This window comes from Toxorhynchites rutilus, chromosome 3 (genome assembly GCF_029784135.1).
Source record: "Toxorhynchites rutilus septentrionalis strain SRP chromosome 3, ASM2978413v1, whole genome shotgun sequence".
Classification (NCBI taxonomy): domain Eukaryota; kingdom Metazoa; phylum Arthropoda; class Insecta; order Diptera; family Culicidae; genus Toxorhynchites; species Toxorhynchites rutilus.
In genome coordinates this window covers 132,152,563-132,171,501 of record NC_073746.1, presented here as the reverse complement: position 1 = coordinate 132,171,501, position 18,939 = coordinate 132,152,563, and the positions used below count along the sequence as shown (strand labels likewise).

The following is an 18,939-nucleotide window of genomic DNA, read 5'->3' as shown; positions in this document are numbered from 1 at the left end:
TCCTCTTTTATAGAATAATATATCATTGAATATTTATCAGTATTATCTATTCCCCTTTAATTTAAATTTTGGTTTATCGTTTAGTACTATATTTATTTTCTAATAATTCGTTAATACAGTCAATGTTGGTACACCGCAGCCTAACTTTTGAACAATTAGTCGCCCCCAACGACCAAAAGTGTGGCCACCCCGATTTGCCACGTCGAAAACGATCATTCACCGTTTCAACTGATGAAAACATCGACAAAATAAAAGGAATGATGCTCGGAGATTGTCGTTTAAGTTTGAGAGAGCTAACCCGTGACTTAAATACCTTTCACGAGACCGTTCGTCATATTTTGGTTGATGTTTTGGACATGAGAAAAGTCGCACCACGAGTAGTGCCAAAGAGCTCAATTTTCATCAAAAAATTTCATCGCAATCAAGTGGCACATGAACGACAGCATTGAAGATATAAGAACGAATTCGATGCGTGAACTGAAGACAATTCCCAAACAGAGCTATAAAAAGTCTCTCGATAACTGGATTGTTCGTTGGAAAAAGTGTTTTGCCTCAGAAGAGGTCTTTAGAAGGCGATAGTATACATTTAGATGATAAATGATCTATTTTCAAATTTCAAACAAAATTTCCGGATAAATATGTTTACAGAATGTATAGACCATCAAAATTTGTCTGCACCAATATTATAAGAACATAATTTTCAAGTAGTCTTTGTATGTTTACGACGTTCACCGGGAAATAGAGTTTTGAATATAAATATCATTGAAATATCACCCGAAAATATAATGCTCTTTTTTCGCCAAAGGCTCCGCTTAATTTTGTTAGTGACCGACCCCAACACATTACTTTCACCCAACAATAAACAAACTTCACCCGATAATAACGACAAATCGGCAAACATCTCCATCAGGGCCGCCTTTGCCGAAAGATGTCATCTGAGGGGGACACACAACAGAAATAGCTGTACTCACCTCTTCAGGAACTTTCTCGCAGTCGCCGTTCACCTTCTCCTCGCCCTCTTTCTCCTTCTTGGTGGGCTTTGGCTTGTCCTTCCGGCTGAACGAGATACTTCGGAAGGACCATTTCTTTTTTATCTTTTTCGGCTTTTTATTGCTGTCCTCCGCCGCTGCCTTGCTGTCGTTTAGTGTTTCGTCATTGCTGCCGTTCTCGAGGGTTTTGTTGGCCGGTTCCGAATCGGACGATTCGGCGGCTTTGTCTGTGGTCGGAGAGCTGGCAGCGACCGTCGCCACCGCATCGCCTGCGCCCTCTTTAATTTCTTTCTCTGTGTTGGTGTCCTTCTCGTTTTCGGTGGTCTCGCTTCCGGACTTTTTCTCCTGGAGTTTTGCAATTCGTACACAAAACGAGCACAATGTGACCCCATAGATAGATTCACACCAGGATGTACATTTAGATATAGTATGTATGAGTGGGTGAGAAAAAGGGGAAAACAAAAACAATTTTGATTAGTTAAATGAATTGAAATTTTTGCTTCTGTTACTTGTTTGTTTTGTATTCAATTCAATATTATGAATTAAATATTATTTCCTGATACGTAAGATGAAATGATTGCAGTTAACGAAAATGTGTCATCGTGGCATATGAAACGTTAATAAACAAACGAAAAACATCAACAAGTGGACAGACATAGCACGAGTACGGTAATCAAACATGAAAACTTTGGGTGACCTGAGACCTCATAGAAACGCCTAAAAGTATACCACATGGACGAACACAACTGAACAGTTGGCGGGCTTTTGTCCGATACGCCACCAGTATTCTCTCACACAGTAGTACCTTCTATTCAAACAGACAGCTTCAGAGAGTGGCCCGTCGCGACTGTGGTTTGGTTCAATAAAATATACAAATAATTAGTTATCTTTATTGCGGAATAAATAAAAGATCTAAAAATAGCGGGATCTGATGAATCATTAGCATCATGCAAACACATCGCTCACTCGCTTATCTGTTTCAAAACAAAAATATTCGCTATTTTCATTTACAAATTTGCCCGACACAATCGTCTGGATTTTTATTCGGCGTCAGCGTGACAGATTGTCCACTCACTAATGGGATGTTCACTGGGACGACGACAAACTCGGCGATAATCAAACGGCGCAGTAAGAGCTAGCTTATCATCTTTGTTTGGATTGCTGAGTTGGACACGCCAGACACATTCCAGTGAATCGATCCTGAAAATAATACTTTTCGTTCACATTATTCCCCCGGTTTCTGCTAGTCGTGACAAAACGCGATAACCTTTGAACCAGGTCAGCAGCTCTAATCATCTAATAATAGTGGGTTCGGTGTTCCTCATTAGCCATTGCAATCGCGCAGAGAGCACATTCCGTTGGTATGTTCGGAATATTGGAAGTAAAAACTGTCAGCAACGAACGACTGACCGGTTTCTATCAGATAATTGTTTGTATTTTACAACGAAAACAGTTAATCTGTGAGCACGTGTTCGAAATATGGTCTTCTTGGGTATGCGAAACGGGCTCCGCGTGTAATGGAAGAAAGGAAATTTGGAAAAAAAAAACTGCGGTTCTCGAACATCATGTTTAATTGAACTCTTTTCGTCCGTCATCTCCCATTTAACAGCTTGAAGTAGGATCCGCCGAACTCTGCCTATTAATTCCGCTGCAATGCATTATCTATCTGCTTGGCTGTTGCCAGCCAGCTGGGTAAAGATTGGATTGGTTTGGCCTTTGTTCAGTCTATCAGTGTTCAGAAGATCACAACGAGCAATTTCTTCCCTCCTCTTTCGCGCACGAGGTCATACAGCGTCGTTGCAATCCCCAACCATTAGTGGTGGAAAGCCATCACACGGGTTTGGTGTGTGTGTGTGTGTATGTGGAGAAACGAGCGAGCGAAGAAAGTTATTACTTCGAATTGGAACAGTTATGGATGTAATTATTCAAGGAGTGTAGCGTTAATCGACATGCAGCCGCTGATGGGGCGCGATTCTGACGTTAACGTGGTTCAGTTCAGTCAAATCAGATGTCAGCACAATCAGTAAGTAGTGCCACACATCACAATCGTTCCCTTGATTATGAACGAGAACAAGCATTTGGTGTCTGCGCAAAAAGGGAATGTTTCCAAGACAAACAGAAAGATTTCTAACTTAATAGTGACTGAAAGATATTTCAAATCACGCTTAGTGATGAAAACTTCGGAATGAGACTTGATGAGGAGAGAGAATAAAAATGCCGGAACTGGTTGGCCCAGTACATTTAATCCACCGCACAACCGCTGTCAATTTTGCATTCCGCAAAACACTTCAACTCAGACGAGGTTATCGCAGGAGAATGAATTAGAAGCCTAGCCTCTAGCGTTGTGATTCGTTGATTAGTGCCAACTTCGAAGAGCGTTCCAAATCTTCTTCGACATTATCTAAATAAAATAAAACAGACAACAATGTTCGTATATTGTTCGAGTGCACGTCTCAGGAAGATTTGATCGTATATCAATAAAAAATGAGTATAGTAAATGAGAGCCGTATACGTATTTATTGCCAAATTAGCATACAATTGATTGGTCTCGTTTGATTCACAATACTGATCTGCTATGTGAATATTAACATTTTCATTCAGAGTGGAACTCAACGAAGCAGTTGATAACAGAGTCAATGAAGAATGGTGCAGGATATATGACAAAATATTCATAGCTGAGAAATTGAATGAGTTCTACTTTCGCTTTCATTTTTTTGAATGAGAGCTCCTTTCCAACAAGTTAACAAGGAAAAAATGCTGTTCAAAACGCTTTTCTTACATTTCCCGATTTAAAAAAAATAGTGCAATCGAAAAAGTATTATTTTTTATTGGTTCATGCGATAGAGAGATGCATACAAATTGTATTCATATAAATTCGATATAAATCGGTTCAGTAAAACTTGAGATACGCCAATTGAGTTGAGTGTACGCCAGTTTGAAAAAAAACTAGTTTCGAGAAAATCGCGTTTGAAGTTAATTGTTATGGTCGTATTAGATTAGATACCGCATCACTTAAATCGACATAGCTCGGTAAATCATGGGATTCTCAAAAAGTCGTTTCTAGTGTACATTCAGGAATATGCAGAAATATATTCTTGATTTTTTTTCAAATTCCTAGATTAGAATACTGCCTTAACAAATAGTCGACTGTGACTGCGAGTTGTATTATTCAAAGATATCCAAAATCAACATGCAAACAAAAAACGTAACATATTACATACGGCAATTAGGCGATGAAGGCTCGACGAAAAGTCGGTTTTCATACCGTCGGATAAAGAGTCTTTGTGTGTTTTAACATCACACGTTAACATTGTTGTTATTTTTATGTGGCGTCAAAGATAGATTAAAGGGGATTCCATAGTGTTGTGTTCTGTTTATTAGAAATGTGGAATGATGGTGGAACAAATAAATAATAATCTGTGAAGGCAGTGTCTTGGTAAATACCTATTGTGTTATATTCAGCCTTAATCTCTATAATACAACATTTTTCACGTTGCATACCCATTGAAGTGTGTGCTTTGACAATAAAGTAACAGCTTGCGACATATAGCCAGCTTGTGTGTTGTCCTCGCTAGGACAAGTATCTTATATTTCTGTTGATGTATAGATCGGATCGCACATTTCACATTGTACCGGGCAAGAGTATGAAAAATTTCTGCTCCGGTATTGCTCTAGACAGCCAACAGTTAACTGCATATGTTAAGGCTGAGAATTTGAAAATTTTGAAATTGGCTTTTGGTTATTTCTAAGTTGTGTCAATCGTTTAAGTCGCTCAACTGCAACCAAAGCACTCAGTGGGCTTTGATATCCAATGGAAATAATAATAAGAAACAACGAAATAAAATATGCGTTTACTTTACTACCTATTTTCCTACCGCTGTTTGAATATGTCACGCTCAATGCACATTGCACTAGGTGAGCGCATTAAAAATGTCTCTGCTATTTATATTCTATCCTTTTCATTTGAAACCCCTCTGATATAACACACCATTATCCTCATTTCTATTCGAATATCGCTCTAGCCAGCAAGCAAAGAACCACCTTTGGTTTTTTTTCTCTGTATTATAGTGACTTTCAACACTTTTGGCTGGTTCATCATTTTACTTCCATTTCTGAAGAATGTCGGGAGTGAGAATTTATATCGTGACTTCTGGCGTGGGAGGTACGAATGTTACCACTACCCCAGATTGCCTCCACAACAGCCTTTGTTGAAGCCGAGAGTCAATTTTAATTCTTTTTTCAAATAGGCTTTCTGAAGACAACCGAAGGTTATCTTTACCCATTTACTGAGAGTAAAACGAACCAAACTTTTTACCCATTAATTTTTGTTTAACAATAATTCAAATTCAATTTACACACTATTAATACGTTTTCTGCGACTTCTTTCTAGCCACAGTTTAGCAATCGATAAAAATGAGATGAATAGGAAAAGAGTCCTCAGCCACTGCGACCATCAGTTTGTACCATAATAGATCAAACTAATGGGCGCAGTGGACTCCTGCAGGAGAACCAAGTGCTATCGTAAATGCCTTGCGGTTTTTGTAGATACAATATAAAATTTGATAAATTTATACTTTGAATACAAATGTCTACTTTTGGGTGAATGCTTTGAAAAAAAAGGGTTTCGAGGTGTCGAGATCAATGAGCTAAAGAGCTGTTTATGCCATTCTAGCTTCTACTCCCCAATACATGTATATCATTTGTATAATATATATGCTAGAGCCAATATGAGGGAGCGAAACAGGAGACACATTTAAATGAAAGCATATAAAAGCTTTTCGTATAGTTTGCCAAATCCACGGCCCAGACAGATTAAGATATATTCTCGTTCATGTTCTTCTTTATCGTCTTAGAAAACACCTTCCAACTTCATTTTATGATGAGGTGTAATATTATCACGCTCCTTTATAATAGTGCTGGCAGCTATATGGCTAGCGTGGTCGTGTAAAGTAACTTTGCATTCCAGCCGGCCTTGGTTCGATCCCCATTGACGTCGCATGGACTTTTTTTTTGCACAATCCCAAATGAAAAGAGAAAAGAGAACAGAAAGAGATGTCTGCTCGCATACATACAAACCATTTTTAAGCTTTTAAAATAGCTCATTATTTGCGCATTTGACTCTCATGCACAGGAAATGGCATCTTTTCTGCCAAAGATGACATGTTTTCTGCCAACGCTAGTTTGGGTGTAGCTGAGATTTTCTTGCAAAATTACCGAATAAAAAAGTTCATTCTTCACATAAAAAATCAAAATTTCAGAAACACTTGCTTCTGTGTTGATTTTTGATATATGTCTTTTTCCATTTTTATTCTGATTTCTGCAAATACAATTTTTATATTTGTAATTTTTGAACAGCATGATCGATTTTTTATATTTTTACAAAAAAAAACGAAAAAAGTATTTCCAAGAAATTTCTTGAAACTTATGTACACTGCACTGAAATGACTACTTTTCGGGGAAAGCTTTGCAAAATATTAGGTTATAAGTTTTGTTTATTGAAAATTTGTTACAATAACCGAAATACATATCTTACCATTTTGGACATTATTTTTATATAATGTAAAAAAAAGTATCAGCTTTCTAAAATTCTTGTAAAAAGCAAGGATTTTTGGTATCAACATCTCAGAATCCATAGAAACAAAATTTAGCGATATTCTCGCTCGAAAGTAATGGTGTGCAGTGCAGTTTACAATTTTTCTCAAATGGTTCATTGGAATACCTTCAAAAATCGGCCAGGCGTTCAAAAGTTACAATTTTTTAAAATTCAATATAATCATGGAAATGAAGAAATAAATAGAAAAATCCTTTACATTTTAAAATTTGAAAAAAGTGTTCCTGATTTTTTTTTATTTTATGTGATGAAAAATTTTCAGGTAGAACTTTTTTTTATTAACTTGCTGATTTTTGACAAAAAGTTAGTCAGACTAAGTTTATGCAGATTTTGTTGGCAACTTCCTCAGACTTCTTACATTGAAGAGGCTGTGTTACTCTGTCACCCAGTCGACAACAGCAGTGTTCTGAGTTGACTTGTATGCTCACGAGAATAAAGTCACAGAATAAATAAAGCTCACTCTGTGCTGTGCTAGAAACAAAAAGAAATCCAGTTCACTTGCAGTCTACTTACCTACTTGACCCCCTAATAAGACTTTTGTATGCTTTCATGCCAAATTGGTTTAAAAGTATAGAAGACATCCGGGGTGCCGTGACACGAATTATTCGAAGGAGATCACATTTATGCTATGATACAACCTATTTTTTCTGACAAATTACATGCTTAAAAAGTTAATGGGATTGGTAATAACATCATCTATGTGAACGAGGTCTTTTTCATAACACTTTTTTTCAGTTATTCTTGGTCACTATTCGTTTACACGGCGTTCAAAATCTTAAAATTCAAATTTCAGGCAATTGATTGATTGATTTTGAATAATGAACACCTCCGATGACATGATTGTCACATTATCCTCCACCTTGTTGTTTTCTTTGCAAAGACAATCGAATTGCGCTGAGTTGCACCACCATCGGGGTTTTTAATGTTTCCTGCTGTTGGCGAAGGCAATAGTTTTGCGGTGAGTCAGCTCCACCATGCGCTACTAAGGGGGTTCGATTGAATCGCGTCGTGTGCTAATGCTGTGATTCTAAACCAACGAAAAAACCCGTTCGATCGATACAAACAAAATCGAAATGCCACAGAACTAGAGGAACTCGTCGGCGCGCATTGCTTTGGGCTTGCAGCGATTAGCAAATAAGGTGACGTTTCTTTTTCCCTTCTTCCATCTAGGCTTCGCGAGTGCGCGCACTATTGGCGAACACTATACCCAAAGTAGGGGTTTTGCGCAAACGATCTGGGGGCTTCGAAATGTGGGCCAAGAACGAAACACAAAACGTGATCTTGGTGGCAGCAGCAGCAGCGGCGTCCGTTGCGTGCATAATTTCTGCCGCACCGATAGATTTTATTTTCCGCCGCTGCCGAAAGCGGTTCGAGCAGCTGAGATGATGATCGATTGCGAACGAACACTTCGAAGGGAATTCAATTCACTCTTGGGATGGATTGTTTCTGAATTTTAATTTCGCTGTGACCAATTTGAGCAATTTTCTCGCCCTGTACTCGATTGAATTCAAAATCAGCCGTGTCGGCGACTGCAGCAGCAGCAGATAAAGTTTCGTAATGACACTTAATAAATCTCAAAGGACGAAGCCATTGTTGGTTTGCACACGGACGGCAAATCAAATCAGTGCTCCAATTCTGGAAACGATGGAAACTTTCCTTTGGAAAGTTTTTTTTTTGAATGCGATCTACAGAACAAACCGAGCTGTTCAGCGAAGTTGCAAGATCCCAGAGAAACTTGCCTGAAAAGTATCATCATTACCAAAAGTGCCCAGGTAATTAATCCCCAGGGAACTCTCGCAACAAAGTTGCGCTCCACCTCTCCCCTTTCATTACAAAGATTTTGTTTCCAGCGCGCGTGGTAAAAAATTAAAATCGATAAGAGGCACCTTCTCCGGTACTTCGTTGTGAAACAAGCGAATAAAAAAAAACCTCCTCGTATTTTATTAGCGTGCATTGATAATTAACTTCATTCCCCTTGCCATGTCTTCGTCGTCGGCTTCGGTCGCAATTCAATTCCAGCAGCCTCCTGCGGCACATCCACCCGTTGATATCGACCAAAAAAAAAAGCATATAACCAGCTCACCAAGGGAGGCATTGTATTTATGCTGAAAATAACCATTTCAAAAGCGTTGTTGTTCGAAGCCATTTTAAACATGATTATCACAATTACGACTCAGGCACGCACAGAGACTTGGGGTAGAGTGTGATCATAAATCATGCTCTCTCTCTATGTCGCATCACATCCACTCCGCCCGCCGCGCCTGCTTGCCAAGTCGGTGATATTGATTCGCACCTTATGGAATAATCGGATTGCTACCTCTCGCGGCAAAGGCGCATAATGCCGACCGCCGCCTTAAGGAACCGCTGTTCGCTGTCAGATTCAATTATTTCATCACGTTTTTTTTGTAGACTATCCTTTTCCGCCTTTCTTGTCGTTGTTGTTCGACGGTGGGAAATTTGTTCTTTTGGGACGAATTTTCGACTTTCTCACAAATCAGTTTAAGTCAACTGTCGGAGCAGAAGGAAGTCGTTCGTGCGATGCGTCAAAGATAAGTAAATCGAACCGGGCGCGTGAAATTCGATAAATTTAGAAATAAAACCACTGACATTTTTCGCATGCATTACAGTGAATCGCGCACATTGGTGCATATAATCTATTTTCGATTGAGAAGTGAGAGTTCTGCTGCCCCGCTTCGAATTGGCATGTCATGTCCCACTTTATTGGCCCTTCCCAGTTGGAGCTTAAAATAGACCTCTGCCCATCAATTACAGCCTGCCATCTTCGGAAGGTTCGGATCGAATTGCTTTATTTGTGCGCAAGATTAATCAATTGTGGTTGTTTTTTTCTGAGTTCTCAAAACAAAGAGAAGAGCCGGTTTTTTTGCACTTGCCTAATTAGCGCCAATCAATCCGAAAAGAAGAACGAACGAAGAATTCTGCCGTTTGATTGTGGCCTTTGGGAGTGCATCAACAGCGCCCAAGTGTCAGCCATAACAAAGAGAAGGTTGCTGATTATAACGGTTTCACTTCAATTCCCACAATGATTGATCAGCCGCAGCACTGAGGGTGAGCCTCGCGAAGTGTCGCTCGTTGGGCATCCTTGGTTGAGGAAACTGATTCTGAACATTGATAATGAGGAATGGAACCGGAGATGTGTAGAGACTAGTGCGGTGAGACGGGAAGTGAAGAAGTTCTTGCAATCAGCCATGGTTCCATTGGCTGAATGATGGATTTAGCGAGAATTCCCATGTTCAATGTCTGCAGATGGTTTTTATTCTGAGGGACAATGAAACAAAAGCGCCATACAAAGAAGTTTTTGAGATTTAACTTAGAATTTCTTCCCATATTTTTAATAGAGGTTCTGAGGATCATCTCATAGATTAATTGAAAAGAATAGCTATCAGTATGTATCATTAGAATTTGAATGAATGGAATGCATACAGTGATGACGCAACAATAAGATCACAAACTGGAGAAAATTTCAAAAAACCCTTCAATCGCTCAAATACGGCAACATGTTATGACCACTCATACTAATCTGACAAGTTATCAGCGTTGACATTGTAGCAATGGAAGAAACCTTTTCAAAATTGACGCTTTGATGGCTGCAAAAGATTGCAAATTTTTTTGACAAAATAAAATTAGTTGCTTATCAAGGTGCTGAATGGTACATTCAGGAATCATTTCAATGAAAATGAGTCGGAGCTCTCACTGCAGGGAAAAGCAACGGAAAAGAATTAAGCTTAGGTGCACCAAAAGTACAGCAACAGTATTCCAAAGGCTGTCCTCATTTTATCCTAATTTAATTAATCTATCAGCCTTTGAATTGATCTATCAACGAAAACCACAAAGTGAAATTGTCAGTTTCAGGACAGTTCAGAGACATCTTGCTGTAAAGCACACCATTGGTAAAAGCCTCTGAAAGGGTCCAGAAGCGTCTTCCAGCACGAGTAAAATATGCGAGAGATCATTTCGATTGGTAAGAAATGGCGTAATATTCTATGGTTAGAAGGACCAAAAATGTATTTTTTCGGATCCGATGGGAAGCTCTGGGTTCGCCGTCTGATTGACTCTGCGATGTTCATGCCACTATACACAATCTAAACATTGGAGGAGGAAATATCATGGTCTGGGGATGTTTCTCTCAGTACGGATTTTGTTTTTCAATTTTCTGAATAAAGAAGATAGTGGGTCAGTATGAGGAATACCGATAAAATAACAGTTTTTGCTTCATAATGATCCTAAGCATGTATCCCGTGCTGTGCAAAATAGTTTCAGGGCCATAAACAATACATACGAGCTAAATCCGATGGATAATCTGTGGTAAATTGTCTGATGAACCGTTTCCAATGCAAACAATGAATCTGTTCCTCAGAAACGCCGATGTCAACGTTTAATGTTGTTTCCTTCGTTGTGTCCCCGTTTCATATCCTTCCTATCCGATCGATAAACTTTTACTTAGTCGCGGCAATACATACACACACTCTTTACAGATGCACGGGCCGAAGGTTGTGCAGTCCACTGATCATTCAACAAGAGCCAAAGGTTGTACCGCTCATGACAACTCTACACGAGCTGATGATTGCGCCGGCTAGTGACCATTCTATCCTGGATTCCTCGAGTCGAGAAAGACGCACCACGCTAGATATGGGGTACAGACTAGGGGGGCGTTGCTGATTAATGGTCAGCTGCATCCCAATAGGAAGTATCCCGTGTCGGGCACACGTACAGAGCATCGAAGACTGCAACATACCAATTATGAGAACACTTGTAATACTAACCTCGAGCCAACCGCGAGTAATCGGTTACATATTACTAACATAGTTGTAAGCAAACATTGTCGAAATATTGAACTCCCGGCCCCGTTAGGCTGACGCCATATGAGCATTAATAAAAATATATATTTTGGATAAAAAAAATGAATCAAGAACCGTCGAAATTATTCTGTAACTCCAATATACAGGTTTATTTAGATGGAGTTTATACGATATAGACCCCGTAAGAAGTTTACCGCTTCATGAAAAATTCAGATCGACTTTGTATGAAAATTAAAGCTTCTGAACGGAACGTTCAGAACGACGGCGTCAAGAAAGAAAGAACGGCGTCAATCTTAAACACACAGAACGTGTATGAATCATCGATTCCCGTCCATTATCAGCGTTTTAATTTCAAAAGAATCATTTGACATTGGAAAGCGCTCACATTAAACAAACTTTTTACTGCAGAGTATCAAGTTTATAGTAGTAACAACCTTAAAAAAGTTACCAATTTTTCAGGCCACAGGCCACATTGGATTTAGTTATTTAAGAAGTTTCCAATGAAATCTGAGAGACGACAATATTGTAGAGTATACTTGACTTGCCTAAAGCTTGTTTCGTTAGTCATGCTTTAAGCTGAATTTTTGACGTAGGACTACGCTTTTCATTAGGAGTGCCAAATCAGTTATCATGTCAGTTTTTTTAAAGAAATATTCTACATATCAATCGAATCGGAAAGGTAAAATAAAAATTTAACTACCATGGCGAATCAGTCGCTAGCTCGAAATGCAAATACACTGTAATATAATATTTTACACTGTAATATAATATTGCCATGCAAATGGAACACACATTTTTGTATTACTCGAGAACTAATCAAGTAAATGAAACCAAATTAGGTATATTGAGATTATTCCATGTAACGGAGAAATATGCTATTTGCAAGTGGTTGAAAAATCTTGAACAAGAATTGTGTCTGAAAATAATCTGATATTATAATGATGAGTTATGGTAGAAGTACTAGTAATTTTTTAGTAAAAGATAAATTCAACGGGGTCGATTAGAAGATCAATCAATGAAGAGTTTTGTGATTGGACTCATGAACTTGCGCTTAGTAAGAAAACGTGAATGTTTGAAGGTATTGATAACAAAAATGAATTTTGGACGGGACGAAGTTTGCCAGGTCAGCTAGTGGTATATAAGAATGGTAAAATATAATATTCTTGGCCATAGGGATTGCCTTTAGAAAGTGATTTCCCTGCGATTAGCATGTCATAAGTATTTGTTAGTGAGGAGAGGTAAAAATCAGAATTCACTGTAGTAAATTATGTGATTTTGTACACGCGGATTTTCAACTATTTATACCAATTAGGGTGGTTCTATGCAGAATCAATGAATCAGAATCATTTTTTTGAATTTTTGAATTTTTTCCTTTAATTTGGCTCCAAAAATACAAATAACACTTAATTATAATGAGTAAGGACCACAAGAACTATATATATTATAATTAATAAGTAAGAATCATAAGTGTTATGTCTTGTCTCGCGTCACATCTTATGAGTTAAAAATAATATGGTATATAGAATATTCTGTATTTTGTATCTGTATCTGTATGCTTAGTAATTATAATAAGTAAGAACCATAAATGTTATGTCTTGTCTCACGTCGCGTCTTATGAGTATTCTATATACACCCAGGTTTTTTACGCGGGGATACGCACCTCGTAAAAAAACCGCGTTAATTGGAAAATCCGCGTACAAAAATGTCGTAAAAAAAACCTGGGTGTATGTGATAATCCTGCTGTGCTGTGAATAAAAGATATCAACATCGCAGTGCAATTTTCCTCTTTTTAAAAATATTGTGCTTAAATCCTATGAGGCACGATGAAACGATGCATCACATCAGGTCATACCGTCGGTGGAGAGGGTTTGTGTGTAACTGAATCGCACATATGCATTGTTAGTTTCATGTGGTAGTTGTGGTGGTGTTGGAACAAATGTGTATGATCCTGTGACTGCAGTGTGTGAAAAAGATCACCGCGATAGATGCGATGATTTTATAGAAGAACTTTCGCGATTCATTTACAAAATTCAACAAAATGTTACATAAACTGATCGTGTATTGATCATGAAAGGACGAAAATCAATCAACCATCGTTAGCTGCTTCTACAAAACAACGTTAATCATACGCCATTTTCAGGTCAATGGCTTTTTACCAAAAAGTGTATTTTGAAAATTCAATGTATTCTAGAATGATATTCGCAGTAATAGTCAATAGTCAGTGAATCATTCAGTTATCAATAGTCTAACAATCCTGTAATCGTCTAGAGAAATAATATTCACAAACGAATACAATCGCATATGTGTAAATCGGATTGTCGAGCTTCATTGACTTCATAACACTAAAAAGCAATTTCATCGTTCGTCGCTTATTGCTTCTAGTGAGAACACAATGCTTATCGAATGATTAAATTTAGGGTCTGAAAAGGAAGCGTAAAACCATGGGATGAATTCCAATAAATGTTGGTGTTCATTCAAACCAAACGAAATTTAGAAAACATTTCAATGTATTCGTCATGATATGTGTACAAAGACAGTAAGATTCCTGCTCATCAAAATTTAGTTTTTTTTCCAACGTAACGTGAAATAAACATAAATAAACGATCGAACCAAAATAGTATTGTAAACAGTGTAAACATTCAACCACATTCGCACAAGTCTTCTCTCTTCCGTTCCATTTTAGAAAAAGTGATAAAAAACTATGAGAAATCGCAGTTAATCTACATCTTAACATCGAGGGAGGAGGTGATTCCATGGAGGCGAGGATCCTGAAGAGTGCCTGGAAGTGCGAAAAATGAATGATAAATTGGTGGTATCATAAAAGCCGTCGGGCATGCGGAGAAATCCACCGAGGGCGGCGAGGGGAACGACGGACCGGTGTATATGGAGGATGAGTATACTACTTCCATTGTCATAAATTTTTCTCCAATGGCTGCGCCGCGGGCAAAATATAGAGGTATATATATATTTTCGAGGAGCGACAGCGGCAAAGCGTTAGAGTGATTCATTTTTGCAACTAGATTCACATTCGCTGGTTCAATATCCCGGAGATGGAATGAGGTGTGCGTCGTATAACTAAGATACCCCAATAATGTATTCTCCCCACAGGGATTCCGGTTGGGATCTGGTTGATCGTTCAGGCAGAGCCTAATCGTCCTCCCAGAACAATTTGCAGAGATCTGACCACATCAAAGTGAGCATCTCCTCTGAAAAAATAACGAACTATGTGGAGGGAGATGTCTCACACTTTCATCTATTGTCAGCCGGAAGTGGTTTCAAAAATACGCGCGCAGAAAGTGGAAAATCAAAAGCGAAAATACGTCTTAGTTGTGAGGCCCGCGTTTGGTGTTTGCCCATGGTTTACATTTGAAAACTACCGAACAAATTATCAAAGCACTCATTCTAAAGCTTTTTGCTGCGTAAGAACAAACGATGGAAAATCGCGTCTCAACCGTAGAACTGAAATATGAATGCAAATATAGCTGTAGCTCATAAGTAATTTCGCCTGAGAGAGCACTCATGGGCATAGCTAAAACAGGCTTGACTGTTTGCATTCAACGTTTATTTTTACCTGCAACAAGGATCTTGTTATCATACGGTACGAGGGAAAATTCATGCGAGCACGCGTTGGTATTAAGTGGATCAATTCCGGAACCACGTACATACACATACATGACAAGCTCTCAAATGAAATCGTTCCCTACGGTAACGACTTTTGTGATAGCTGCTCTGTGCGGTTAGTAGGTCACAGTCATTATGACTTTTTTTCAGGGCAGTTGAGGCAAACCAACGGGTCGCTGATAGAACTTTTGCGTCCCTTGAAAGTCACCATCGCACAGTTAATTAATTTTAATTAAAACATCGCTCCAAGAATACCTTTATTATATTTTCGCCATCGGCTGTAACAGGAAGCGAAACTTTTTATAGTGATAATGACATACTTATATCTGCCCGTTAGCGTTCAACTCATCGAGTGAAAATTGCTGTCACTCGCGAAAAATGCTTGCAGGCGTTAGAAGAAATTAAATGCTCGAACAGGACAGAGAGGAGAGCAGCAAGCATTCGAAAAAGAAGTTTTTTAATGTTTATCCCGAGTGATAAATTAAGTTATTCACAGCCGTTGAAGCATCCTTTCGACGGAGGGGGAGGAGATATAAATTCATGGAATACTTTTACGACAGTAAAAGCGTCCTGTCGTTATGTCCTGTTACTCCCATTCCCCTTTCTGGGAGACACAATAGAGGATATGCGTTGGCGGGAGTGAAACTTTTTTTTCTATACCAAACGTGAAATCCCCAAAAGGGTAATGATAATGGGATAAACGGAATTCATTTCGCGGAATTTACAATGAAACCGGCAAATAATGAATTTCAGCAACTTAGCAACGAGAGCAAATTGGTACCTCAAAAAGTACGGCAATGAGGATACCGATGCATGATGATGAATGGAAAAAGTGGGCCCAATTCGGAGACCTACATAGAATGAGGTTTTTCAATTGTCGCAATGTATTCTATCTTGCACTGCAATAAAGCAATTTAAGTTTCTAGCATTTGTGAGTTAATTCATTGACAAATGAACAACTGGGCTTCATATAGTGGATTATTTCCGAAAAAGGGTTGGAAATATTATCATATTACGCTACCCAAAACGAACCATAGTTATGCTATTATGAAAAAAGCACACCTTAGCAGCACAACCAATACATGACTGTCTGAATTCAAAAGTACTTTCTACACTGATGTTCTGTCACAGCATCGTGAAGGCAAGGAAGGCAAGAAGGCAAGTAATTATTTCAAAAATGATAGTCTGTGTTCGTTGCACTGATGTATATCGAACGAAAAGGGCAATATAAGGCACTGTTTCAAACTCGGTCTGATGGAAGCTGATGAAACAAGTGTATGCACTTGAATTGGAAGTAAAGGCAAAACAATCGAACGTTTTCATAATCAAAAATACTATAAGTTCTGTTCATACATTGCATCGGGCATTGAGAAGTCAAAAAGCCCGAGTGCACAATGGAAATATGCAGAATGACATCAAATGAAAAAAAAAGTGAAAGCAGTTAGAATTCTCAACAAATGAAACGTGTGACCATTTTTCAGATCAACATGCATTTTCATCGTGTTAAAAAGAACAACAAGTGTTGAATTTATAATGAAACGAGGCTTACTAAGTTAATAAGCCATGAATCTTGGTTATCATTCTGAGAAATTCTCTAAAAAAGAATCTACCGAAAAAAATCTCAGATTTTGTCCTGCCTGTTTGCAACTTATTGCAACGGACGAGAGTATAAAAGATTTCATTCGCGATTCCTATACTTCACAGTTTCCCTCCAGCTACCGAACAGTTCATATCCATATTTTTTTTTGCGTTTGACTGTTTTTCTTGTGGCGAACCACATTTACGTTTGTAAATATTAGTCTCTGTAATTTTGTTCTCAAATGGTTCAAAATATTTTATTCAAAGTACTGGCCATTGGAAGCTACACCCAGCTTTTCCCATCTGCCAGACAATGCATGCCTTGCCAAGAAAATCTTGGTTTTTTCAACCAAACTAGAGCTTAGTAAATATCCAAGTATTTTTTCCCAAAATATATTTTTCCAAAGAGATAATCCACAAATTATGCTATGCAGCATCATCAGAACGGTAACAGAAAATCCGAACCGAATTGGTTGTGGGGCGGCGGCGGAGGGGAAAGCAACCAAAGCAAAAAAAGAAATCACGCTCAGTTTTCCACCGAAGAACACAAATCCTAACGCAGGAAAGCAATTTATTAACATCTGACATGGAATGCGCGTTTCATCAGTTATTCAACTAGCGACCAGACGACAGCGACAGCGACAGCGTAGCATCCAGACTCCTGGGTTTCATATTCCGCATCACAAAACACTTCAAGGACATACACTGTATCAAAGCTCTCTACTGTGCACTGGTTCGCTCAATCATTGAGTTAGCTTGTTTTGTATGGTCGCCTTACTACTAGAATGGTGTCCAGCGCATCGAGGCAATTCAGCATAAATTTGTTTGTTTCGCTCTACGTAATTTATCCTAGAACGATCCTTTAAATCTTCCTAACTATGAAGATCGTTGTAGGTTGATTGGGCTCGATACTGAGGATACGAAGGGACGTCGCTAAGGCGACTTTCATATTTGACCTAATTCTCTCTAATATATACTGTTCAGATCTTCTCGAATCCATTAATTTCAATATAACATCTCGAAATTTGCGCACTCGCACATTTCTTTGTATACCCTCTTCACGTACCAATTACGGGTATAATGAGCCCGTATCAAGCATGTGTCGCGTCTTCAACCGTTGAAATCCTTCGATTTCAACCTAACTCGTTCTAATTTAAAGAAATCTTTTTATACCGCTCTTAGACAATAAGTATATAGTATATATTAAATTTATCATTAGGGCACTAATGTTCAGGCCTGTTGGTAATTGTAATAATAAAAAACGAAAAACGAAAAAAAAACGACAGCGAGGATTACCAAGGTCGAAAACCTAATTTCGTTTTCCAAATTGGCCTGTCAAAAAGGGTTCAACAATGCTTACGTGTTATGGAATTATAAACAAACTCTCCACCTAACGGTGTAACAACCAACACCGGTGTACCGGTGTGTATTTAATAATTCTATTCTGCTTCGCTTCTTTCCGTTTGTGCATGCTCTATGCTATGCATGCTTGGTGCATATTCTGAGGCGGAAAATTTTGCACGTCCGGCTGTTACTCGATGACTAATCCGACCAATCATGACTGAGATGGATTTCCAAGCAAATACTAATATTTATAGATTTTTATGATTTCAATAGTTTGCGTTCGAAGCAGTTTTTGGGCTATTGAAGTAAGTTTCGGGTTAATAAGAAAAAAAACATCACTCGTAGATCTTTTATCTTTCGAATGAAGTGATCGTGACGCCCCTTCGTTCAGCTGACAAAGAGATATTAACGCTAAAAACCTCGCACACCAAACGTGACGCTCTTGTTTTCGAAATTATGAACTTACACCCCAAGTACCGAAATGAAAAAAGTAGTCCTTCGTCAAAATTGTAGACTATACATAATCGGGTCCGCCATGTATCTCAAAACCGAAAACAACTTTCTGAAATATTAAATTTCAACGGCATGCGATATATCTCATTCAAAACGCACTATCGACCCACCGAAGTAGTTTTCTCTCGAATACAATAACCATTTGACATCATGACCATTAACGTGTGTGACATCAGCTTGGCAGGATGACTGTTCACTTCTCGTTGATCGGAGCGAGACTGTGTAATAGAAATCGCGCATGATCTTTTATACTATCGTTCGTTAAATACTGTGCATTTCTGTGCTTACTTATCAGTGTTTTCAGTAACTAGCAACTAATGCATCAACGAGGGTCAATATTTATATACCACTGCGAAAATCATTCAGCCGGCAAGCAGACAACATTCTTTTCCAATGCTGATATCATATGTAGAGGTTTTCCTCGATTCAAAGGTAGAATGGATGGTATCGGTGCAATTTTGTTCGG

At 38.5% G+C, this 18,939-nt stretch overlaps 1 protein-coding gene across 5 annotated transcripts in view; it reads right to left on the bottom strand.

Annotated features, from left to right (window-relative positions):
• Positions 1 to 18,939, bottom strand: part of LOC129779729 (A-kinase anchor protein 200-like) — a 249,670-nt gene that overhangs the window by 75,963 nt on the left and 154,768 nt on the right. For 4 of the 5 annotated variants that reach the window (XM_055787379.1, XM_055787377.1, XM_055787380.1 and 1 more), the window contains exon 4: positions 972 to 1,334. The exons of the other annotated variant lie outside the window; for it this stretch is intronic. In XM_055787379.1, the coding sequence (XP_055643354.1) occupies positions 972 to 1,334 (363 nt within the window). The remainder of the gene's footprint in view (positions 1 to 971; positions 1,335 to 18,939) is intronic. 5 annotated transcript variants of the gene reach the window in all.